This window comes from Erythranthe guttata, chromosome 10 (assembly GCF_056151865.1).
Source record: "Erythranthe guttata isolate IM_541 chromosome 10, IM_541, whole genome shotgun sequence".
Lineage (NCBI taxonomy): Eukaryota > Viridiplantae > Streptophyta > Magnoliopsida > Lamiales > Phrymaceae > Erythranthe > Erythranthe guttata.
The window spans coordinates 9,158,333-9,180,809 of NC_142542.1; the positions used below are offsets into that span (position 1 = coordinate 9,158,333).

A 22,477-nucleotide genomic window follows, 5' to 3' on the forward strand; every position below is an offset into this window, starting at 1 on the left:
TGGCACAGTTATATTCTACTTAAAGTAAATAAACAGAACACAAGAATTAATGTGGTTCAGACACAATTGTGCCCTACATCCACGTGGACCTGCAAACACGATTTCACTAGTTCAGATTTACAATGTACATTAATAGGACTTATTAAAAACACTAAAGACTCCCTCTTTATGTAATATGCCGTTCTTGTACACAACTCGAACTTCGTGTTTCTTCCAACAGCAGCTCCACACCGCGTGCCTAGAACTCCTTTCTGGCCTGAACTCCCTTCAGTGACGCGGTTGATCTCCCAAGAGATCTATACAGCCAATCTGTATAAGTTGACACATCCAACGATGGCACAGTTCTGTTCAGCAGAACGTTTCAGCGATTCTTCAAAGCAACGGAGTGATTTTTCTCCCAAAAAAAAGTGTCACGGTCTTTGTGAGGTGAGGAGCCTTATATAGGCGTGAGATGGGCCTCCAAAGACCTGTCTTCCAAAGGAATCGAATAACTAGGAAACAGAATCCTAGTCAATATCTAGTTCTAATCTAGATAGCCATAAAAGATTCCTAACAAGAATGAAGTACTAGGAAATAAATCTAAGTCCTAAAGTATTACAAAGGTAGGACTCTAAATTTCCAAAATAAACATGGGAACAAATCTTTAGCCAATCTTTACTTCCCAAGTGAGGCGGATTTCTTCCTTCGTGGAAATCTGGCGCCAACAATCTCCCCCTTTGGCATAGATTTGGTCAGAACCCATGTTTAACAAAAACTCCCCCTGCAGATAAGACGGAAAGAGAAAAGACTCCCCCTGCATCACAGACTGTTAGCACTCCCCCTGCATCACAGACTGTTAGCACATAACATCACATACTGTTAGCACAGTAGCAGTGCTACTTTAAGTATTTCCTGCAGTGAGACAAATAAAAGAGATATAGAATCACTCCAAAATTAACTCAAAAAGTAGTTATCAATGCAGATAAAGAGATAACATATAGAGTCAAAGATGCAAAAAGAAAATAATACTAGCTATTACAGACCAGAAGTAATAGCAGATAGTTTTTAAGAAAAAAAAACATGAAAACGAAAAACATAAATCTCTGCTTTAGTAACTAAAGCCAGAGAACAAATCATCATCATCACGAGAGCTGGGCTGTGGAGGAGTGAGGAGGGATGCCTGCTTTTTGCCTTTATCTTTGGTCTTGGTGGAAGCCGCAGGAGTTGGAGTTGTTGCTACTCCCCCTTTCTGACCAGAATGTGCCAAAGTCCTAAGCAGCTGATCCTGAATAGAGGCAAACCCTTGAGCGAGCTGAGCCTGGATAGACTCCTGAAAACGAGTGAGCTCATCCTTGGTGACCACATCAACCGGCGGCGGAATAGAGGCAGAGACAATTGGAGCCTTCTTCGCACGAGGGACTGTCTGAACAACAGAAGGATCGACAGGAGGCAGATCAGCAAAATGTTCAGAGAGGACCTTACCGTGGATAGTAATTGGACGGCCAGGTGGGTCCAACAGGGTGGCATCACGAGTAGGCAGGCCTTGTTTGATCAGAAGCTGATAGATCAGAGAAGGAAATGGCAAATGCTCACGCTCAGTGCGGGAATTGGCTAACGCACCAATCTGATTGAAAATCAGTTCACCAATATTGATCTTGAGGTCGTGAGTGATGCACCATAAGAACTCAGCTTGGGTTGGATTGAGAGTAGCATTGTGAGTAGTGGGAAACCAATTTGAAATGCCTATCTTAAACAGGACCGAATAAAGCTGAGTCAGCTTAGAAACATGAAAAGAGGATTTCGGACCGGGCCATTTCTTTAACACTTTGCCAGTGAGAACAGAGGCCATAGAATCTTTTGAAACAGAGGGTTTGTGAGACACCTCGTTTGGACATTTATAAAACTCATTGATCAAGGCAGGAGTCACAGAAAAGAAGGAACCCCTCACATACACTTTCCCATACCCACGAGACCCCTCAACAGAAAAACGATCAGACAAATTTGCATAAAACTCAACAATGGCAGACCTTTCGAAAGGTTGTGCACTCACAATAGTGCCCAACAACCCTTGAGATTTAAGAAGACGGAAAATCCCAGACAAAGCTAACACAGCCCTAGACAAAACACGCTCAGGAGAGCACGCACGCTTACTCATACTATCCCAATTTTCTTTAGCAAGAGCGGAATAAAAGAGGTTTGAGAAGCAATTACCAGCAGAGAGTTGAGAGCCCACAGATGAATCAGAGGATTCAGAACGCAGAGGGTCATCCTCAGGAATAGGCTCAGAAGAAGAGGATTGTTGACCTTCAGACACGGAGGCAGGAGTGGAGACAGATGGGCCTTCGTGTTTTCGATTAGAGCGGCGGAGTTGAACAGGAAACTCAACATGGCGGGGGGTAACCTCTGGATCTGAGGGCAGATCATCTTGTGGGGTTGCAGAGAGGCTATCACCGTCAAGAGCAGTCACGCCGGTGTCAACATGGTCAGGCACATCACTAGTCTTGAGACTTGGTGAAGGGGAAGCCACTGGAGTAGAAACTGGGTCCAGATCTGTGGTGACAGGAACAGGAGAGACATCCACAGCAGTAGGACGGACTTTCTTTGAGGATTTTCTGGACTTCTTCTCAGCGGGCGAGGCAGATGGAGTGTGGCGTCGCTTCTTGGAGCCCTCAGCAGATCGATTCTTGCCCATGGTGAATAGAGAACACAGAAAGAAAAAAAAAAGAAAATAAAAAGGAACGGCGGAAGAAAAGAAGAGGAAGAATAAAGTGTGAGAGGCAAACCCTAAAAGAGGCGGATATTTAAAGCACAGGGACCGAGAAAATAGGCAGAAAAAGAGAGGACTCTTCGGATACTGGATATTTTCAAATCAGAATAAGATCCCACAAAATCCGCCACCAATAACAAGCAAGATATTCTCCACACGAAACATCAAAAAAGAAAGAAGGCAGATGACATGGCTATAGCCACGTGGCCAGAGACAACTAGAGCCAAAAATTCACAAAGCCCAAAACAAAAATTTTTAAAAATTTAAAAAAAAAAAAAAAAAATTTTTAAGGAAAAGAAAATCAAGATGATCACAAGACTAAAAATTGAGGGTTTGGTTTTCATGAATTAATTAGATAATCTTAAAGAGAATCACAATAGAAGGCCACCAAACAAGCTCTTGGATGCACGATATAACTATAACCCCATAACCATACTCAAGAAATCATAATTTAGGTAATTTTTAAGGGTTATGAATGCGTATGCGATTAGCACAGCAATTCGATCGTGTACTTCAAGAAGAATTTCCTAATATATGCTTGAATATCATCCCAACCTCTCCTCTTTTTTTTTTTTTTTTTTTTTTTTTTTTTTTTTGAGTATGAACTAATTTTTCTTCTCCTCCCTTTTTTTTTTTTGATATGATGTTCAAGCAGACATTAGGAGGGCAACCTTCTTAAGAATCCACATAGCTTTTAAATAGAAGTCAGAGATGCATATGCGGTAGCATAATTCTCCCAATAGAGGTATGATCTTTGAGATGAATGAGGTCATAGTCATTGATCACTCCCGATAGAGGGGGCAGCACACTTCTATCATGGTTGTCTGTGGAAACAAAAATTAATTCACAAAAACTAACACACAAACAATTAGTCAAAATGAACCTCCAATCATTCCTAGTCCAAGAACAGTGATGTCACATTTGTAGGTGACACATATAATGTCCGATTAAAGAATTCAAGTGCAATCCGGACACAAACTCTAATTGCACTTATCATAGAAAATTCAGTTTTGCACATGGCAAATCCCAAGCGCTTTACGCAAGGAATCAAACCTAAGGAAATCAAGGGGCTTTGTAAAAATATCAGCTAATTGATTGTCTGTGGACACATAATCTATAGTCACACGTTTCTGCTCAACTAATTGCCTGATGAAATGGTGTCGAAGATCTATGTGTTTGGTTCTAGAATGCTGGACCGGTTTTTTGAGATATTTATGGCACTTTCATTATCGCAGAATATATGAAGGAGTTTTTCATGAAAGCCATAGTCATTCAACATATGTTGCATCCAAAGAAGTTGAGTGCAACAGCTACCTGCAGCTATGTACTCAGATTCAGCTGTTGATAAAGAGATGCAGTTTTGTTTCTTACTGTACCAAGATACTAGGTTGTTTCCCATGTAGAAACAGCCTCCAGTAGTACTTTTTCTGTCATCCACATCTCCTGCCCAGTCAGCATCACTATATCCTGCAAGACAAGTATTAGTATCTTTCGAGTACCATATCCCTAGTTCAAGAGTTCCACTCACGTATCGTATGATGCGTTTGACTGCACTTAAATGACTTTCTTTAGGATTTGATTGGTACCTAGCACATACTCCTACACTGAAACAAATGTCAGGTCTGCTAGCAGTAAGATAAAGTAAACTTCCAATCATACTCCTGTATAATGTGGGATCCACGTCTGTGCCCTCACAGTCGCGTCCCAACTTTTCAGTAGGACTCATCGGAGTTTTTAGAGGCTTTGCATTATCTAACCCAAATTTACTTACCAGATTCTTGGCATACTTGCTTTGTGTGATGAAAATTCCATCCTTCATCTGCTTTACCTGCAAGCCAAGAAAGTAAGTTAGCTCTCCAACCATACTCATTTCAAATTCGTTTGACATTTGAGAGATAAATTCATCTTTCTTGTGGTCAGATGTAGACCCAAAAACAATATCGTCCACATAGATTTGAGCCAAAAGGATTTCGTTTTTAAAATTTTTGACAAATAGTGTTTTGTCTACCCCACCTCTTCTATATCCTTTTTCAACTAGAAAGGTCGTAAGTCGCTCATACCAAGCCCTAGGGGCTTGTTTGAGACCGTATAGGGCCTTTTTAAGTTTATAGACGTGTTGAGGCTTGAGTGGATCTTGAAAACCTTTTGGTTGTTCGACGTACACTTCTTCATTTAAAAGACCATTTAAAAACGCACTTTTTACATCCATTTGGAAGAGTTTAAACTTTAAAGCACAAGCAACTGAGAGTAAAAGACGTATTGACTCAAGACGAGCTACCGGAGCGAATGTTTCATCAAAATCTACTCCTTCAATTTGGGTGTATCCTTGAGCAACAAGACGAGCTTTGTTGCGAGTTATATTACCAAGTTCGTCTGTTTTGTTTTTGAACACCCATTTTGTACCTATAACGTTTACCTGGTCGGGTCGTGGAACAAGTTCCCACACTTCATGTCGAGTGAACTGCTCAAGTTCCTCTTGCATAGCTTGTACCCAATATTCATCAAGAATTGCTTCTTTGATGTTTTTTGGTTCTATAGTAGAAGTATAACACACATACCTGACCATTTCTTGGTAATCAACTTTGGGCTTATTTCGAGTTTTCATACCTTCATCAACTTCTCCTATCACCTGTTCAGAAGGATGATTCTTTACAACTCGTTTTGATGGTCTTTTTCTTTCTTCTGTGTTTTCCTTCACTGTTGTCACTCCTTCTGTGCTTTCTTTCACTGCCGTCACTTCCTCTGTGCTGATGACTGGCGTTTGTACTGGTACAATGGTTTTTCCAGGATTAGAGTCTTCCTCATCCATTCCTGCAGATAAAACTTCGTTAAAGGTTACATTAATGGATTCCATAACAGTCATTGTACGTTCATTATAAACGCGATATGCCCTGCTGTTTAAGGAATAACCAAGAAAGGTACCTTTGTCTCCTCTTGCAGAGAACTTACCGAGTTGTTCTCTATCGTTCAGGATGTAGCATTCACACCCAAAGACATGAAAGTAACTTAAGTTCGGTTTCTTACCTTTCCACACTTCATATGGAGTTTTCTTTGTACCTGGTCTGAGGTGTACACGGTTTATGGTGTAGCAGGCAGTGCTCATAGCTTCAGCCCAGAACTTTGTGGCCACTCTTGCTGAGATGAGCATTACGCGAGTCATTTCTTGAAGAGTTCTGTTCTTTCTTTCTACCACACCATTCTGCTGTGGTGTCTTTGGTGCTGAGAATTCGTGGGAGATACCGTGTTTATCACAAAATTTTGTGAATGAAGAGTTTTCAAATTCTCTCCCATGATCGCTTCGAATTCTTCCAATATTGCTGAATTTTTCAATTCGCAATTTCTTGCACAGAGTTTTGAACTCATAGAAGGTATCTGACTTTTCCCTGATGAAACGTACCCAAGTAAACCTTGAGAAATCATCAACACAAACTAGAACATACCTTTTTCCACCAATGCTCTCGGTTTGCATTGGTCCCATTAAGTCCATGTGAATGAGTTCCAGGGTCCTGCTGGTCCCTGCACGATCTGTGTTCTTGTGAGATGTGCGTACTTGTTTTCCCAGAGGACAGTCACCACATGACTCTGGTGTGTCAGTCTTCAGTTGTGGTATTCCTTTCACACAACCTGTATTAACAAGACGAATTAGATCATGAAAATTTAAATGACCTAGTTTCCGATGCCAGAGATCAGTGAGATCAGAAGAAGTGTGATGACATTGATCCGATTTGTCAATCTGATCAATTTTGTAGCAATTGTCTGATGACCTGTATCCGGTTAAAACACAATTTTTGCTTTCATCAAATACTTCACACTTACGCTTTGTGAACAATACAGAGTCGTATAGATCACACAACTGACTTACACTCAGAAGATTTGATTTCAAACCTTCCACATACAGAACATTGTTCAAGTTTGGCAATCCTCCAACATCTAAGTCTCCCTTTCCCTTTACATAAGCCTTATTTCCATCTCCAAAAGTAACCTGTCCACTAGACATGTTATGTAGATTTGATAAGAAATTCCTTTCACCTGTCATGTGTTTGGAGCATCCACTGTCAAAATACCAAGAGTTAGTAGCACATGCATTTAAAGATAAAATAGCAGACCAGCAGTTAGTACTATCATTTGTCATCCTTTGTTTATGAGAGTTGTTACTTTGAGAGTAAGTAACCCACGCAGCGGATTTGGATGTCTGATATGCTAACTGTTTATTTATCAATTTCCATCTTTTAAAGCATTTAGGCCTGACATGCCCTATTTTGTGACAGAAGTGACAGATAGGAATAAACTTAGTAGGATGGGTTTGGTAATTCACACAAGAAGATGTTGAATTGACAAATCTGATTTTATGGTTTGACCCAGTGTTAGCACTAGATTGTCCATCAGTATACCCTAACCCAATTCTTTTGGAATTGGAAGGATGAGCATTTATGATTTCATCTAATCTATTTGAGGGAAGAAATGCAGTGCGATTTAACTTACTGACAGTAGCATCAAACATTGTGCTAACAGGCTGTGTAACATCTTGGTGATCATTAGCATGCACTTTTGGAAAAAGATTTTTCCTCATTCTTTTTGCTCTTTCACCATCATAGTCCTGCCAATATTTCAACAAATCTTTGAGATTGTCGATGTCTCTTTGTGCAAAGTCCTGTTCCACTTCAAAGACTTCAATCTCCATCTCTAGTTCATCAATCCTGTCATTCAGTTTTGTGACAACTCCTTTGTTTTCTTCCTCTTGTTCTTTGATTCTTTCTTTCAGGAGTTTATTTTCATTACGAACTTCATGACATTGCTTCAGGAGATCATCCAATTGTTTTTGAAATTGTTGGATGGACTCTTCACTTTCATCTTCTGATTCGTCACTTCCTGTGGACAGAAAAGACATATTTAGATTTTCATAATTTTCATTTTCCTGTGTGACATACCTGAGATGTGGCGGTTCTGTGCATGTGATGTCCTCAAGTGTGGCTTCTGTGATTCTGCAAGTTCCACAGAAATCATTGTTTGTATCATCGTCACTAGCTTCACTTTCATCATCAGACTCTGAGGTGTCATCACTCCAAGTTGTGGCAAGTGATTTTCCTTGTTTTTTCAGAGTGTTAGCACATTCTGCTTGGATATGACCATAACCATGACATTCTCTACATCGAATTCCCTTCTTGACCTCTGGCTTGTCTGTAGAGGTTCTGGGTTTTCTCTCAAAGTTTGTAGGCTGTCCATTTCTCTTGATGAATCTCCCGAAATTTTTTGCTATTAAGGACATGGATTTTGTGAGCTTGACTTCAAGTGCTGACATAGGAGCAGTAGGCACAGATGTTGTGGTGTCTGATACAGACTGCAGGGCAATTTTCCTTTCCTTGTCCATTCTGCTGATGTTCAACTTGTTTTCAAAAGTTTGTAGATTTCCAATCAGATCCTCAAGTCGTAATGAGTCCACGTCACTTGCTTCCTCTATGGCAGTGATCTTGTACGCGAATCTGTCTGGCATGGATCTGAGCACTTTTCGTACAAGTTTAACTTCAGGATAAGTTTCACCGAGTCCATGAGCTTCGTTTGATATGTCACATAATTTGGAGTTGAATTCGCTCACGGTCTCATTTTCTTCCATACGAAGATCTTCAAACCGGGTGGCAAGCATTTGAAGTTTGGACAGTCTGACTGAAGCAGTTCCCTCGTAAGCTGTTTGGAGTTTCTCCCATGCTTCTTTAGCACACTCACACGCAGAGATTATCTTGAATTGATTGATATCAATTCCATTGAATATAGCATTCAAGGCCTTGGAATTCATGTTTGCTGCAATTTGTTCGGCTTTGCTCCAGTCTTTCTCATGCTTCTCAGTTTCAATCCCTTTCTCATCTGTGGCAACGGGTCGCTTCCATCCAGTTAACACTGTTCGCCATGCATCTTCATCCATTGATTTTATGAACATCTTCATCTTAGTCTTCCAATAGGAGTAGTTGGTTCCCGTGAGTAGTGGTGGGCGAGTCGTGGAACCTCCTTCCATATGAGAACTCATAGTACCTACGAATAATAAATGGCAAATAAATCAAATTCCCAAAATCACACACTATGTATATCTAGTGAGAGGCTCTTGATGCCAATTGTTGATTTATATGCCTATAGAAATCAGTTGATCTAAGTTGTAACAGTTAAGTTGTGGAAACAGTATTTAGTTACAACTGTAAATCTTGTGTTGGCACAGTTATATTCTACTTAAAGTAAATAAACAGAACACAAGAATTAATGTGGTTCAGACACAATTGTGCCCTACATCCACGTGGACCTGCAAACACGATTTCACTAGTTCAGATTTACAATGTACATTAATAGGACTTATTAAAAACACTAAAGACTCCCTCTTTATGTAATATGCCGTTCTTGTACACAACTCGAACTTCGTGTTTCTTCCAACAGCAGCTCCACACCGCGTGCCTAGAACTCCTTTCTGGCCTGAACTCCCTTCAGTGACGCGGTTGATCTCCCAAGAGATCTATACAGCCAATCTGTATAAGTTGACACATCCAACGATGGCACAGTTCTGTTCAGCAGAACGTTTCAGCGATTCTTCAAAGCAACGGAGTGATTTTTCTCCCAAAAAAAAGTGTCACGGTCTTTGTGAGGTGAGGAGCCTTATATAGGCGTGAGATGGGCCTCCAAAGACCTGTCTTCCAAAGGAATCGAATAACTAGGAAACAGAATCCTAGTCAATATCTAGTTCTAATCTAGATAGCCATAAAAGATTCCTAACAAGAATGAAGTACTAGGAAATAAATCTAAGTCCTAAAGTATTACAAAGGTAGGACTCTAAATTTCCAAAATAAACATGGAAACAAATCTTTAGCCAATCTTTACTTCCCAAGTGAGGCGGATTTCTTCCTTCGTGGAAATCTGGCGCCAACAGTCTGAATTTTCGAATCAAAGGTTTGTCGATCCACTGCATCGGTTGCCTATTATGACATCAGCGGAAAAGACGAATCAGTCGTATTTGTTATTGGGACAACCTTTCAAGATTGTCCAACCGACAACTAAACCCGTTTTCAGACAATGGACAAATAATTATATCGTAGATAAAGTCGAATCATCTTATCATGGTTCGACTATGGTGGCTCATGGCAAAAACCAGTCAAAAAAGGCACCGCAAAACGACGAGATTCCAACGAACAAAAGGGCAGCAAAGACTTATATACAGGATCAAGAATCGGAATCTACATCTACCGACTCGTACTCAAACAGTCCTTACAGCGACAGCGAAGAATATTCTTCACCAGATAAAACCCGAGAGCAGCTTCAGTATGCGAGTACTACTTCAAGCACAAGCAGCGAAATCGCGGATTCGCTAACTTCACACAGCGGTGACACAAGCAACACCGAGGAGGAGGAGGAGGACGAGTTTTACTCGTCCGGTAGCAGTGACGCAACACCTCGTGGAGTAACTTCAAGCAGCAAAAGCGAGGGGTACTCATCGTACCTGTCGGTGGGGCCCACATCGAAGAAATCGAGCCGTAAGAAACAAATCGGAATGTGGAGGAGCTTGAAAGACAGGCTGGCTGTTATTTTCCACCACCACCACCACCACCATCACCACCATGACGACTATGGTGGTAAAGATGGTCGTAAAAAGATGAGCAGAAACAAATCCCTACGCAAAGGGAGAGCCGACAGTTTTAAAAGAGAGCACGAGGCGTACGGTGAAAAGGCGAGCAAATCTGTCGTACGAGAAAAGAAGAAGAATCATTTTAACGGGCTAGTGGAAGGTCTGTTGAAGCACGTTCGAAACTCGAAGAAAGAGCCAACGAAGAAGAAGAAAAAACGAGGGAACGAGAGTGATTGTCGGCAGTTAATAAAAGGAGGGAAAAAGAATTCGAAAAAGCCGTCACCCCATTGGTTGAAATTGATGAAATTGCATCAAGGAGGGAAGTTGACGAATAAAGGCCTCGTGACGATCGGGTTGGGTAAAAAGAAAGCCCGTTTAAAAGCTCTTCCGACTATTAAATGAGACCGTAAAAAAACCGGCTTCTCCGTTAATATGTATCGTTATTTATATAAATATATACATCAACGAGCACTGAAATTACGGTTACGGTCGTATTTACAGGAGGTATAATAATATCACATGTTGAAACATTTTTATTCCACCCAATTTATGTCGAACTCCTTGAGTTGCATTTGCCATTTTTGTGTGTCTTGTGAAACATATGTTTTCGATGGTATATTCTCTTGACCAATTATACTGTGTGACACCACAAAGTCAACCTTCTTTTCCTTCGAAAGTCCACCTTGTCGGTTAGGGTGCCTCACCTTGAGCGATAAAAGTCGAGATACTTCGTGCAGTCCTCCCCATTTTTCCAACGCGCGCGCAATGTCGTAACGACCTGCATTCGGACAAAACATAAAAATTAACAAAAAATATGGTTTTATGACCAATTATTTCAAGAATTTACTCTCTCTCTCTAGAAGAGATGTTCGTACGAACCTGCGCGTTCGAAAGATTTACGACTAGGCATGAATGATGAATCCATACCCCAATTCCTCTGGAATCGATTAATCTGTAAGGTGGAAGAAGAAAGTTATATCAGATTTAGAATTTTCAGAAAAATTCCAATTTTTTTCCCGGTATTGAAATATGAAATCGGTATAGAAAACTTGTTCCAAAATTGTTTTTTTTTTATAAAAGAAATTCGCGGGACTTCGAATTTCCATTTTCAGTCACATATAATATACAATACATAAAATAACAGTATTATTATAAAACTAATTTACGGAAAAAAAAAAAAAAAATCGGATCGAAATTGGAATTTAATACGTATTCCAATTCTATTAAAAAAAATCGGATATCGGAACTTTCAGAATTCGAAATGTTCCAAAATGAGTACGACGGAATTCGGAAATTCCGTTCCAATTTCCTCCCCTAGTTCAGACTCTCGGTAAATGACCGATTATAATAAGAATTGTTTCGTAAAAAAAGGAAATAAATAACTAACCTCTTCTTCCAAATTTTCAAGATTATCCCAATAGCCTTTTGGTTTTCGGTGTTTATAGGCAAGTGACAGATTCATCAATAACGCGATTCTCCTAAATCCGCCCATGCGCGTAATTGCCTTCTCGATATCGACTCGCCCATGCTCACGTAGTTGCTTTCGCATGGGCATAAATCCTTGCTGCCCGTGTTCGGAAATGAAATACACGAGCTCCGATTTAAGAATTTCAATGTCTCTCTGCAAACCTGGAACTTTTGGTCTTTGTTTAGATGAACTCGAGACGCAATAAGAATCCTTTGCTTCTGTAGTAAGGGAGTTTGCGGTTTTTGATGAGGCTGTCTCTTTATCTGCTGCACAGCTGTCGTTGTCCTGACGATTCTCGATCTCTCGTTTCTCCATGTAATCTCGAATAGCACACAAGTTTGAAGGGAGATCTTCGTAAATCACCTACAATGTTGTAATACGGAGAAATAGTAAAGCAGTTGGACGGATTAGATCGAAATTAGCACTTTTGAAGAAAAAAATTCCCGATGTTTTTCGGAAGTAAAAAACTATAATTCCATTCCAGAAAAATCGGAAAATCAGAATTTCGAAAAATGGAATGAAAACATTTGCTCCAAAATCAAAAATTTTAGGAACAGAATTGGCAGAATTAGGAGAATTCCATTTTCTAGTAAACCTAAAATGTAAAATACATAATTATTTTGATGGTATTATAAGTGTAATTATTGGAGAGAAAAATCGAAAATTTTGGTCAATTTTGGAAATCGAATTAAATTGGCAATGGGAATCTCATATATATATATTCTAATTACAATCCAAAAAAAAATTGGGAAATCGGAATTTTGGAAATTAAAATCAGATCAGTAATCGTAATCACATATATATTCCAATTCCAAACCCCCTTTTTTTTGAGGAAAAATTGGAATTTGGGATGAAAAATATTGTTCCAAAATCGAAAATTTTCGATAAATCTGCAGAAATTGGAAAATTTGTTCCAATTTCCACCCCTAGCCCCCGATAAATAGTGGCAACTAATAAATACGAACCTCTTCCATAATAGCTTCGGAAAGAAAGGAGTTCTTGTGCTTGGACTCAACCGAATACTTCAACAGTGTGTGGTGACTACCAAATTTCTCGAGAATCCATTTCCCTCGAAAAGAATCAAAGTCTCCTTCAACTTGCTCGAATCGAATCTCTTGTTCGAGATCCTCGCATAAATCAAGTACAACACGTGCATGCAGAACCATGTACAACAGTCCCTTGCACCCTTCCTGCACTATCAATCTATTATTATAAGTCAATTCGAAACATAAACGATTTTATTTATTCGCATAAAATTAAGTACTCGAATATTCGTACCTGAAGAATTCGGACTTTATTGTTTTCTCGCGACAAAACCTTGCTGATTGCTAAATTCGGAACTATCCTGTATAAGTCAAATTGTAATCCGACTATTCAGAAAACCCGAAATATGAACATACAAAAATCGAGTGACATGCATAAAATAATAAATAAATAAATAAAAATCGAGTGACATGCATAAAAAATAAAAAAATAAATAAAAAGAAAACGTACTCAAGGAGACTCTCGTAAGCCGTGAGAATATTCCAAACTTCACGAACCGGAGCTTTTATTGTTATGCTTGCAACGACGCATCGATGAACACCTCCATTTTCCTTCATCCCATAATAAATTTATTTAACAATTTTTTTTTTTTTTGTGTTGAAAAAAAAAAGGAAAATGAACTATTTACCTAAAATTCACACAAAATCAAGATCGAAATCTACCGAGTTATTTGAAAAGGGAACATTTACCTAAAATTCACACAAAAAGAAAGTTTAAGTAACTTCCTCTGAATGTAATAAATAACATAAAAAGTCTTGTAAGCAAAACTGATAAAAGGATGTTGTAAAGAGGAGCCAAATGACCATGTCTCACACAGGTTATTTGTATGCCACACCCCCTGAAGACTACATTGGGTGTTTTTCTTTTACCGTTGATCTATACACACTAATGTAGGCGTGTGTGTATTTGTGTGTATATAAACGGTAAAGATTTACCCAGTCTATATTTCACCTGGTGTAACATAGAATAAACTGCGTAGGGGTGGGAAAAAAAAATAACATAATAACAAAAATCGACAAAAATATGAATTTTCAAAATTATCCTAAATTATTTTTATTTATTTTTTTGAGAAAAATTATCCTAAATTATGTTTAGGTCTAATGTTATAGATCCAAAGATCTTCCTTTTATATGCAAGACAAAGATTTCCGTTTTCCCTTTCCGCATTTTATATTTCTTTATTTTTTGGTTCTTTATTAATTGGCTTGATTTCACTTTGCACCTTTGAAAAAATTAAGGATAAATGCACTTCTTGCGCTAGAAATTTCTAGCCCCCCCCCCCCCCCCCATGAGACTCTTCCCCTTTCAAATGGGACTTTTCGGCGTACTTCTCACCGGTTTTTCATATCTTCCTCAACTTTAAGGGCATTTTCGTCCTTTCACCAATCTCACCAAAATATTAATATCATTGAAAAACACAAATGTTGAGATGGGTTTTGATATTGCTGTTGCATCAATATCGATTCAAGCTGCAACGAGCTGGATCTCCCGCCTTGGAAATCGAGGTTACCGGGGTAGTTGAACTTTGCTTAAAATGCATTGACGCCGACACAATGTTCCCTCTGCCGTCGCCGCCTCCTTGAATGGGCCAGAGGACGAGGGGGTGTTGCCGTCGTTATTATCGTAGGTTTTAATTGCTTGTTTCCCATTCGAGCTAATTGCAGAGAAGATATGGCGACTGCTGCTGGTGTTTGTGGTGAAACCCTATCATATGTGAGAAATTCTCCTCATTTTAAGGATAAGGATGGTGAGCCAACACCAACACACTATGGAAAGAACTAGGTGCGGATTTTAATGGCGACGCTCTGACAGTGTTAAACAGTTGCCTCTGAGAGAGTTGTTTAGGGTGGAGAAATTGGCCGGAATTGTGCTGGTACCAGAGGCAACTATAATATTTGGGTGGAACTTGTGAAAGAACGAAAATGTCCTTCAAGTTGACGTAAATGTGAAAAAACCGGTGAAAAATACGCTGTAAAGTCCCATTTGGGGCAGAGTGCAACTATAACAAAATATGGAAGGGGGAGAGTCTCATTTTTTAATTTGTAGGGAAAAAGTGAGAAAACTAGAATTTTCTAGCGGGCAAAGTGCATTTTGTCCAAAAAATAATAGCACTTTGCACCTTCGAAGCACAATAAATTATTCATAATGCACCCTTAATTAATATTTAAAAGAGGATAATTTCAAATTTTATTGATTTTTTACTAAAAAAAGAAAATTATTATTTTTTTATTTTATTTTTAGGGTGCAAAATAATAAATTAAATTGTTATTTTCTTATATATCTCCAACATAAATTAGAGTTCAAAATGCTAAAAAAAAGAAAAGAAAATAAAAGAAATCACAAAGAATTACTGAAAAAAACTATAATTTCTTAAAAAAAAAAATAAACTTTTCTCACTAAATAATTCGATTGATAAACCTTTTATCGTAATTAGTAAAAATATTTGGAAGCAAATATAGTTTTCAAATAACTTCATAATAAAATAGTTGAAGGATTTTTGTTTTCTTTTTTTCGTTTTTTGTTTTTTTTTTTTTTTTTAAATTGTGATTTTTTTATAAATATATTGGTGAAATTTATTTTAATTTTTGAACGTTGTAGTTTCAAAAGAATTGTTGAACAGAAAAATGATTTAACATTAGACCTCCTAAAAAATACAACTAAAAATATTATATAAGGTTTAAAAATTCACCGGGTTAATTATGCGTGATTTATTGTGTTTGGAGGGTTTTAAGTATTATTAGTTATTTTCGAGGGTGCAAAGTGCAAAAAAAACCCTAAAAAACTCTTATTTTTTCATTCTTTTCCTTTAAATCAGTTAAGAAAAAGGTTGCCGATCAGAAACAGCGCAAAGACGTTCCGAAACGAGGGAAACTCGACATTTCAGACACAGTTCCTCCGTCTACCTAGGAATTTATTTTCAATTGGTATTTCCCCTTCTTACTAATTTCATCACAAACTTCCACAATTTATTTTCGTGGGTTGTCTTAATTGTCGATTAGTAACTCTAATATGTCGGAAAAAAATCTGTTTTTCGATTTTTCTCGAGTTGTTGGAATTTTGTTTATTGGGGAAGTGTCGACGGACGGAAGTCATAAACAGTAGAACCTCGATAAATTTTTAGCATCATTTAAATAATTTATTTTTTCGATCCCGACTCGAAAGCAACGTGCTAAATAGTATTTCGTTAAATTAATATTTTGCTAAATTAATAGAATTTGGCTGGTTCTAACTCTATTAATTTATAGAGGTTTAAACCTATTTTTTTTTTTTTTTTTTTTAATTCTTGGTGTTAGTTTTTAGATGGTGATGGATGCCAAAGATATTCAATTAGATCTTCATGCCCTAAAAAGCCTATATGGGCTTCTTGAAAAAGATCGAAATCGAACATCGAACGCAGATTCGGTAAGCGTTTCGTGTTTCGTTTATGTTATGATTATTCTGTGTGTTGTGTAACGAATTCGAGAAAAAAAGTACCGTTACTTGTAAATAAATCTTAAAATTTCTGCATCTAAGTTGTTGTATTTCTAATATTATAAATCACTTTATCGAAGACTCGACATATTTGCATTTTTCCTAATCGATCATTTTACAAAAAAAAAAAAAAAGAATTATGTGAAGGTTCGTTTGTATCATGAATGTGACATGGTGGAATATGATGATGATCTCGTGTCGCGTGTATTAACCATGTTATTTCTTACTATCCTTAAAACCTCGTACGTTATCTGTGACGATCCAATTTATTTATTTAATTTTTTTTATTTTTTTTCGGGAGTAGCTGGATGAGCATGCAAGGCTTCTGCTGAAGAATTTATTAGACGCAGAAACGAAAAAGGTGCTCAAGTTACATTCGGAGGTATGTTAATGCATGTCGGAACTATAGATTTTTCTTTTTTCTATGGAGAGGATTTGACATTTAGATTTATATGCGCAATCGGAAGTCGTTTTTCATTTCCGAAAAGAAAAAAAAAATCTTCTGAAAATGCTAATTCCGATGGTGCACGCAGATCATTTCAGGTGAAGTCGAGTTGTCCAAGAAAGAGGTTACTCCATCATCAAAATCGTTGGTATCTCCACAACCCAATCGAAGCTTTGATAACGATACAAATACAGATGGATTGTCAGATATCACTTTGTGGGGCCCGACGAGTTTTAGTGGGGCCCAAACTCGAAAGAAGCGTTGCAGGGTTTGTCTGAGGAACACCGTAAAAGAACCCACAGAGGACGACGAGACAATATTTTTCGACGTGGCCCAAAATCTGAACAGCGACGAAGAAACTTACGAATCGAAAGAACTCGATTGTTTGTCCAAAGAAGCTTCCGAAGCAATCAAGAAAATCGAACTGTGCATCTCGGCATTTGATATATGGGCAGATCACTTGCACCTTTTTGAGGAGGACAATAATATTTCCGCGCAGACCCGTTTTCGTAATTTCGACACGCGCCAAAATAATTTTCTGTCTGAATTTTCGAATCAAAGGTTTGTCGATCCACTGCATCGGTTGCCTATTATGACATCAGCGGAAAAGACGAATCAGTCGTATTTGTTATTGGGACAACCTTTCAAGATTGTCCAACCGACAACTAAACCCGTTTTCAGACAATGGACAAATAATTATATCGTAGATAAAGTCGAATCATCTTATCATGATTCGACTATGGTGGCTCATGGCAAAAACCAGTCAAAAAAGGCACCGCAAAACGACGAGATTCCAACGAACAAAAGGGCAGCAAAGACTTATATACAGGATCAAGAATCGGAATCTACATCTACCGACTCGTACTCAAACAGTCCTTACAGCGACAGCGAAGAATATTCTTCACCAGATAAAACCCGAGAGCAGCTTCAGTATGCGAGTACTACTTCAAGCACAAGCAGCGAAATCGCGGATTCGCTAACTTCACACAGCGGTGACACAAGCAACACCGAGGAGGAGGAGGAGGACGAGTTTTACTCGTCCGGTAGCAGTGACGCAACACCTCGTGGAGTAACTTCAAGCAGCAAAAGCGAGGGGTACTCATCGTACCTGTCGGTGGGGCCCACATCGAAGAAATCGAGCCGTAAGAAACAAATCGGAATGTGGAGGAGCTTGAAAGACAGGCTGGCTGTTATTTTCCACCACCACCACCACCACCATCACCACCATGACGACTATGGTGGTAAAGATGGTCGTAAAAAGATGAGCAGAAACAAATCCCTACGCAAAGGGAGAGCCGACAGTTTTAAAAGAGAGCACGAGGCGTACGGTGAAAAGGCGAGCAAATCTGTCGTACGAGAAAAGAAGAAGAATCATTTTAACGGGCTAGTGGAAGGTCTGTTGAAGCACGTTCGAAACTCGAAGAAAGAGCCAACGAAGAAGAAGAAAAAACGAGGGAACGAGAGTGATTGTCGGCAGTTAATAAAAGGAGGGAAAAAGAATTCGAAAAAGCCGTCACCCCATTGGTTGAAATTGATGAAATTGCATCAAGGAGGGAAGTTGACGAATAAAGGCCTCGTGACGATCGGGTTGGGTAAAAAGAAAGCCCGTTTAAAAGCTCTTCCGACTATTAAATGAGACCGTAAAAAAACCGGCTTCTCCGTTAATATGTATCGTTATTTATATAAATATATACATCAACGAGCACTGAAATTACGGTTACGGTCGTATTTACAGGAGGTATAATAATATCACATGTTGAAACATTTTTATTCCACCCAATTTATGTCGAACTCCTTGAGTTGCATTTGCCATTTTTGTGTGTCTTGTGAAACATATGTTTTCGATGGTATATTCTCTTGACCAATTATACTGTGTGACACCACAAAGTCAACCTTCTTTTCCTTCGAAAGTCCACCTTGTCGGTTAGGGTGCCTCACCTTGAGCGATAAAAGTCGAGATACTTCGTGCAGTCCTCCCCATTTTTCCAACGCGCGCGCAATGTCGTAACGACCTGCATTCGGACAAAACATAAAAATTAACAAAAAATATGGTTTTATGACCAATTATTTCAAGAATTTACTCTCTCTCTCTAGAAGAGATGTTCGTACGAACCTGCGCGTTCGAAAGATTTACGACTAGGCATGAATGATTAATCCATACCCCAATTCCTCTGGAATCGATTAATCTGTAAGGTGGAAGAAGAAAGTTATATCAGATTTAGAATTTTCAGAAAAATTCCAATTTTTTTCCCGGTATTGAAATATGAAATCGGTATAGAAAACTTGTTCCAAAATTGTTTTTTTTTTATAAAAGAAATTCGCGGGACTTCGAATTTCCATTTTCAGTCACATATAATATACAATACATAAAATAACAGTATTATTATAAAACTAATTTACGGAAATAAAAAAAAAAAATCGGATCGAAATTGGAATTTAATACGTATTCCAATTCTATTAAAAAAAATCGGATATTGGAACTTTCAGAATTCGAAATGTTCCAAAATCAGTACGACGGAATTCGGAAATTCCGTTCCAATTTCCTCCCCTAGTTCAGACTCTCGGTAAATGACCGATTATAATAAGAATTGTTTCGTAAAAAAAGGAAATAAATAACTAACCTCTTCTTCCAAATTTTCAAGATTATCCCAATAGCCTTTTGGTTTTCGGTGTTTATAGGCAAGTGACAGATTCATAAAAAACGCGATTCTCCTAAATCCGCCCATGCGCGTAATTGCCTTCTCGATATCGACTCGCCCATGCTCACGTAGTTGCTTTCGCATGGGCATAAATCCTTGCTGCCCGTGTTCGGAAATGAAATACACGAGCTCCGATTTAAGAATTTCAATGTCTCTCTGCAAACCTGGAACTTTTGGTCTTTGTTTAGATGAACTCGAGACGCAATAAGAATCCTTTGCTTCTGTAGTAAGGGAGTTTGCGGTTTTTGATGAGGCTGTCTCTTTATCTGCTGCACAGCTGTCGTTGTCCTGACGATTCTCGATCTCTCGTTTCTCCATGTAATCTCGAATAGCACACAAGTTTGAAGGGAGATCTTCGTAAATCACCTACAATGTTGTAATACGGAGAAATAGTAAAGCAGTTGGACGGATTAGATCGAAATTAGCACTTTTGAAGAAAAAAATTCCCGATGTTTTTCGGAAGTAAAAAACTATAATTCCATTCCAGAAAAATCGGAAAATCAGAATTTCGAAAAATGGAATGAAAACATTTGCTCCAAAATCAAAAATTTTAGGAACAGAATTGGCAGAATTAGGAGAATTCCATTTTCTAGTAAACCTAAAATGTAAAATACATAATTATTTTGATGGTATTATAAGTGTAATTATTGGAGAGAAAAATCGAAAATTTTGGTCATTTTTGGAAATCGAATTAAATTGGCAATGGGAATCTCATATATATATATTCTAATTACAATCCAAAAAAAAATTGGAAAATCGGAATTTTGGAAATTAAAATCAGATCAGTAATCGTAATCACATATATATTCCAATTCCAAACCCCCTTTTTTTTGAGGAAGAATTGGAATTTGGGATGAAAAATATTGTTCCAAAATCGAAAATTTTCGATAAATCTGCAGAAATTGGAAAATTTGTTCCAATTTCCACCCCTAGCCCCCGATAAATAGTGGCAACTAATAAATACGAACCTCTTCCATAATAGCTTCGGAAAGAAAGGAGTTCTTGTGCTTGGACTCAACCGAATACTTCAACAGTGTGTGGTGACTACCAAATTTCTCGAGAATCCATTTCCCTCGAAAAGAATCAAAGTCTCCTTCAACTTGCTCGAATCGAATTAATCTCTTGTTCGAGATCCTCGCATAAATCAAGTACAACACGTGCATGCAGAACCATGTACAACAGTCCCTTGCACCCTTCCTGCACTATCAATCTATTATTATAAGTCAATTCGAAACATAAACGATTTTATTTATTCGCATAAAATTAAGTACTCGAATATTCGTACCTGAAGAATTCGGACTTTATTGTTTTCTCGCGACAAAACCTTGCTGATTGCTAAATTCGGAACTATCCTGTATAAGTCAAATTGTAATCCGACTATTCAGAAAACCCGAAATATGAACATACAAAAATCGAGTGACATGCATAAAATAATAAATAAATAAATAAAAATCGAGTGACATGCATAAAAAATAAAAAAATAAATAAAAAGAAAACGTACTCAGGGAGACTCTCGTAAGCCGTGAGAATATTCCAAACTTCACGAACCGGAGCTTTTATTGTTATGCTTGCAACGACGCATCGATGAACACCTCCATTTTCCTTCATCCCATTATAAATTTATTTAACAATTTTTTTTTTTTTTTTGTGTTAAAAAAAAAAAGGAAAATGAACTATTTACCTAAAATTCACACAAAATCAAGATCGAAATCTACCGAGTTATTTGAAAAGGGAACATTTACCTAAAATTCACACAAAAAGAAAGTTTAAGTATATTTATAAAACTAAATCATTTTTTTGCATGACTACTACAAATAATCAATAATACATTATAAAACCCAAAAGAAATAAAGAATTCTAAAAGAAGAAAACAGATTACCAGAGGCAGATGATTGATCTTTGACGGCATAATTTTTCAATAGAAATAGAAACTTCCTCTGAATGTAATAAATAACATAAAAAGTCTTGTAAGCAAAACTTATAAAAGGAACATGTAAAGAGGAGCCAAATGACCATGTCTCACACAGGTTATTTGTATGCCACACCCCCTGAAGACTACATTGGGTGTTTTTCTTTTACCGTTGATCTATACACACTAATGTAGGCGTGTGTGTATTTGTGTGTATATAAACGGTAAAGATTTACCCGGTCTATATTTCACCTGGTGTAACATAGAATAAACTGCGTAGGGGTGGGAAAAAAAAAAAACATAATAACAAAAATCGACAAAAATATGAATTTTCAAAATTATCCTAAATTATTTTTATTTATTTTTTTGAGAAAAATTATCCTAAATTATGTTTAGGTCTAATGTTATAGATCCAAAGATCTTCCTTTTATATGCAAGACAAAGATTTCCGTTTTCCCTTTCCGCATTTTATATTTCTTTATTTTTTGGTTCTTTATTAATTGGCTTGATTTCACTTTGCACCTTTGAAAAAATTAAGGATAAATGCACTTCTTGCGCTAGAAATTTCTAGCCCCCCCCCCCCCCCCCCCCCCCCCCCCCCCCCCCCCCCCCCCCCCCCCCCCATGAGACTCTTCCCTTTTCAAATGGGACTTTTCGGCGTACTTCTCACCGGTTTTTCATATCTTCCTCAACTTTAAGGGCATTTTCGTCCTTTCACCAATCTCACCAAAATATTAATATCATTGAAAAACACAAATGTTGAGATGGGTTTTGATATTGCTGTTGCATCAATATCGATTCAAGCTGCAACGAGCTGGATCTCCCGCCTTGGAAATCGAGGTTGCCGGGGTAGTTGAACTTTGCTTAAAATGCATTGACGCCGACACAATGTTCCCTCTGCCGTCGCCGCCTCCTTGAATGGGCCAGAGGACGAGGGGGTGTTGCCGCCGTTATTATCGTAGGTTTTAATTGCTTGTTTCCCATTCGAGCTAATTGCAGAGAAGATATGGCGACTGCTGCTGGTGTTTGTGGTGAAACCCTATCATATGTGAGAAATTCTCCTCATTTTAAGGATAAGGATGGTGAGCCAACACCAACA

At 38.1% G+C, this 22,477-nt stretch overlaps 2 protein-coding genes and 1 pseudogene across 2 annotated transcripts; 1 reads left to right on the plus strand and 2 right to left on the minus strand.

Moving 5' to 3' along the window:
- Window positions 1-10,317: 10,317 nt before the first annotated feature.
- Window positions 10,318-13,412, minus strand: LOC148767456 (uncharacterized). Its single transcript, XM_088824628.1, has 6 exons — window positions 13,306-13,412; window positions 13,090-13,156; window positions 12,777-13,001; window positions 11,731-12,174; window positions 11,223-11,295; window positions 10,318-11,121 (listed from the first exon to the last, which is right to left on the minus strand). Exons 1-6 carry the CDS (start codon window positions 13,410-13,412, stop codon window positions 10,877-10,879), a joined length of 1,161 nt encoding a protein of 386 aa, XP_088680754.1. The 3' UTR covers window positions 10,318-10,876.
- A 2,331-nt stretch (window positions 13,413-15,743) lies between these two features.
- Window positions 15,744-18,534, plus strand: LOC148767457 (uncharacterized). The gene is made up of 2 exons (XM_088823750.1): window positions 15,744-16,707; window positions 16,859-18,534. The coding sequence occupies exon 2, from the start codon at window positions 17,363-17,365 to the stop codon at window positions 18,404-18,406; it is 1,044 nt and encodes a 347-aa protein (XP_088679876.1). The 5' UTR covers window positions 15,744-16,707; window positions 16,859-17,362; the 3' UTR covers window positions 18,407-18,534.
- Window positions 18,399-21,083, minus strand: LOC148767458 (uncharacterized; annotated as a pseudogene).
- Window positions 21,084-22,477: the final 1,394 nt, after the last annotated feature.

Excerpts from the sequence above, each read along its gene's own strand:
- LOC148767456 (XM_088824628.1), bottom strand. The coding sequence starts at position 13,412 with ATGAAGGAAAATGGAGGTGTTCATCGATGCGTCGTTGCAAGCATAACA. Across the intron at positions 13,157-13,305 it reads GCTTACGAGAGTCTCCTTGA|GATAGTTCCGAATTTAGCAA; the intron begins GTACGTTTTCTT and ends TGACTTATACAG. Across the intron at positions 13,002-13,089 it reads ATAAAGTCCGAATTCTTCAG|GAAGGGTGCAAGGGACTGTT; the intron begins GTACGAATATTC and ends TTGATAGTGCAG.
- LOC148767457 (XM_088823750.1), top strand. The coding sequence starts at position 17,363 with ATGACATCAGCGGAAAAGACGAATCAGTCGTATTTGTTATTGGGACAA.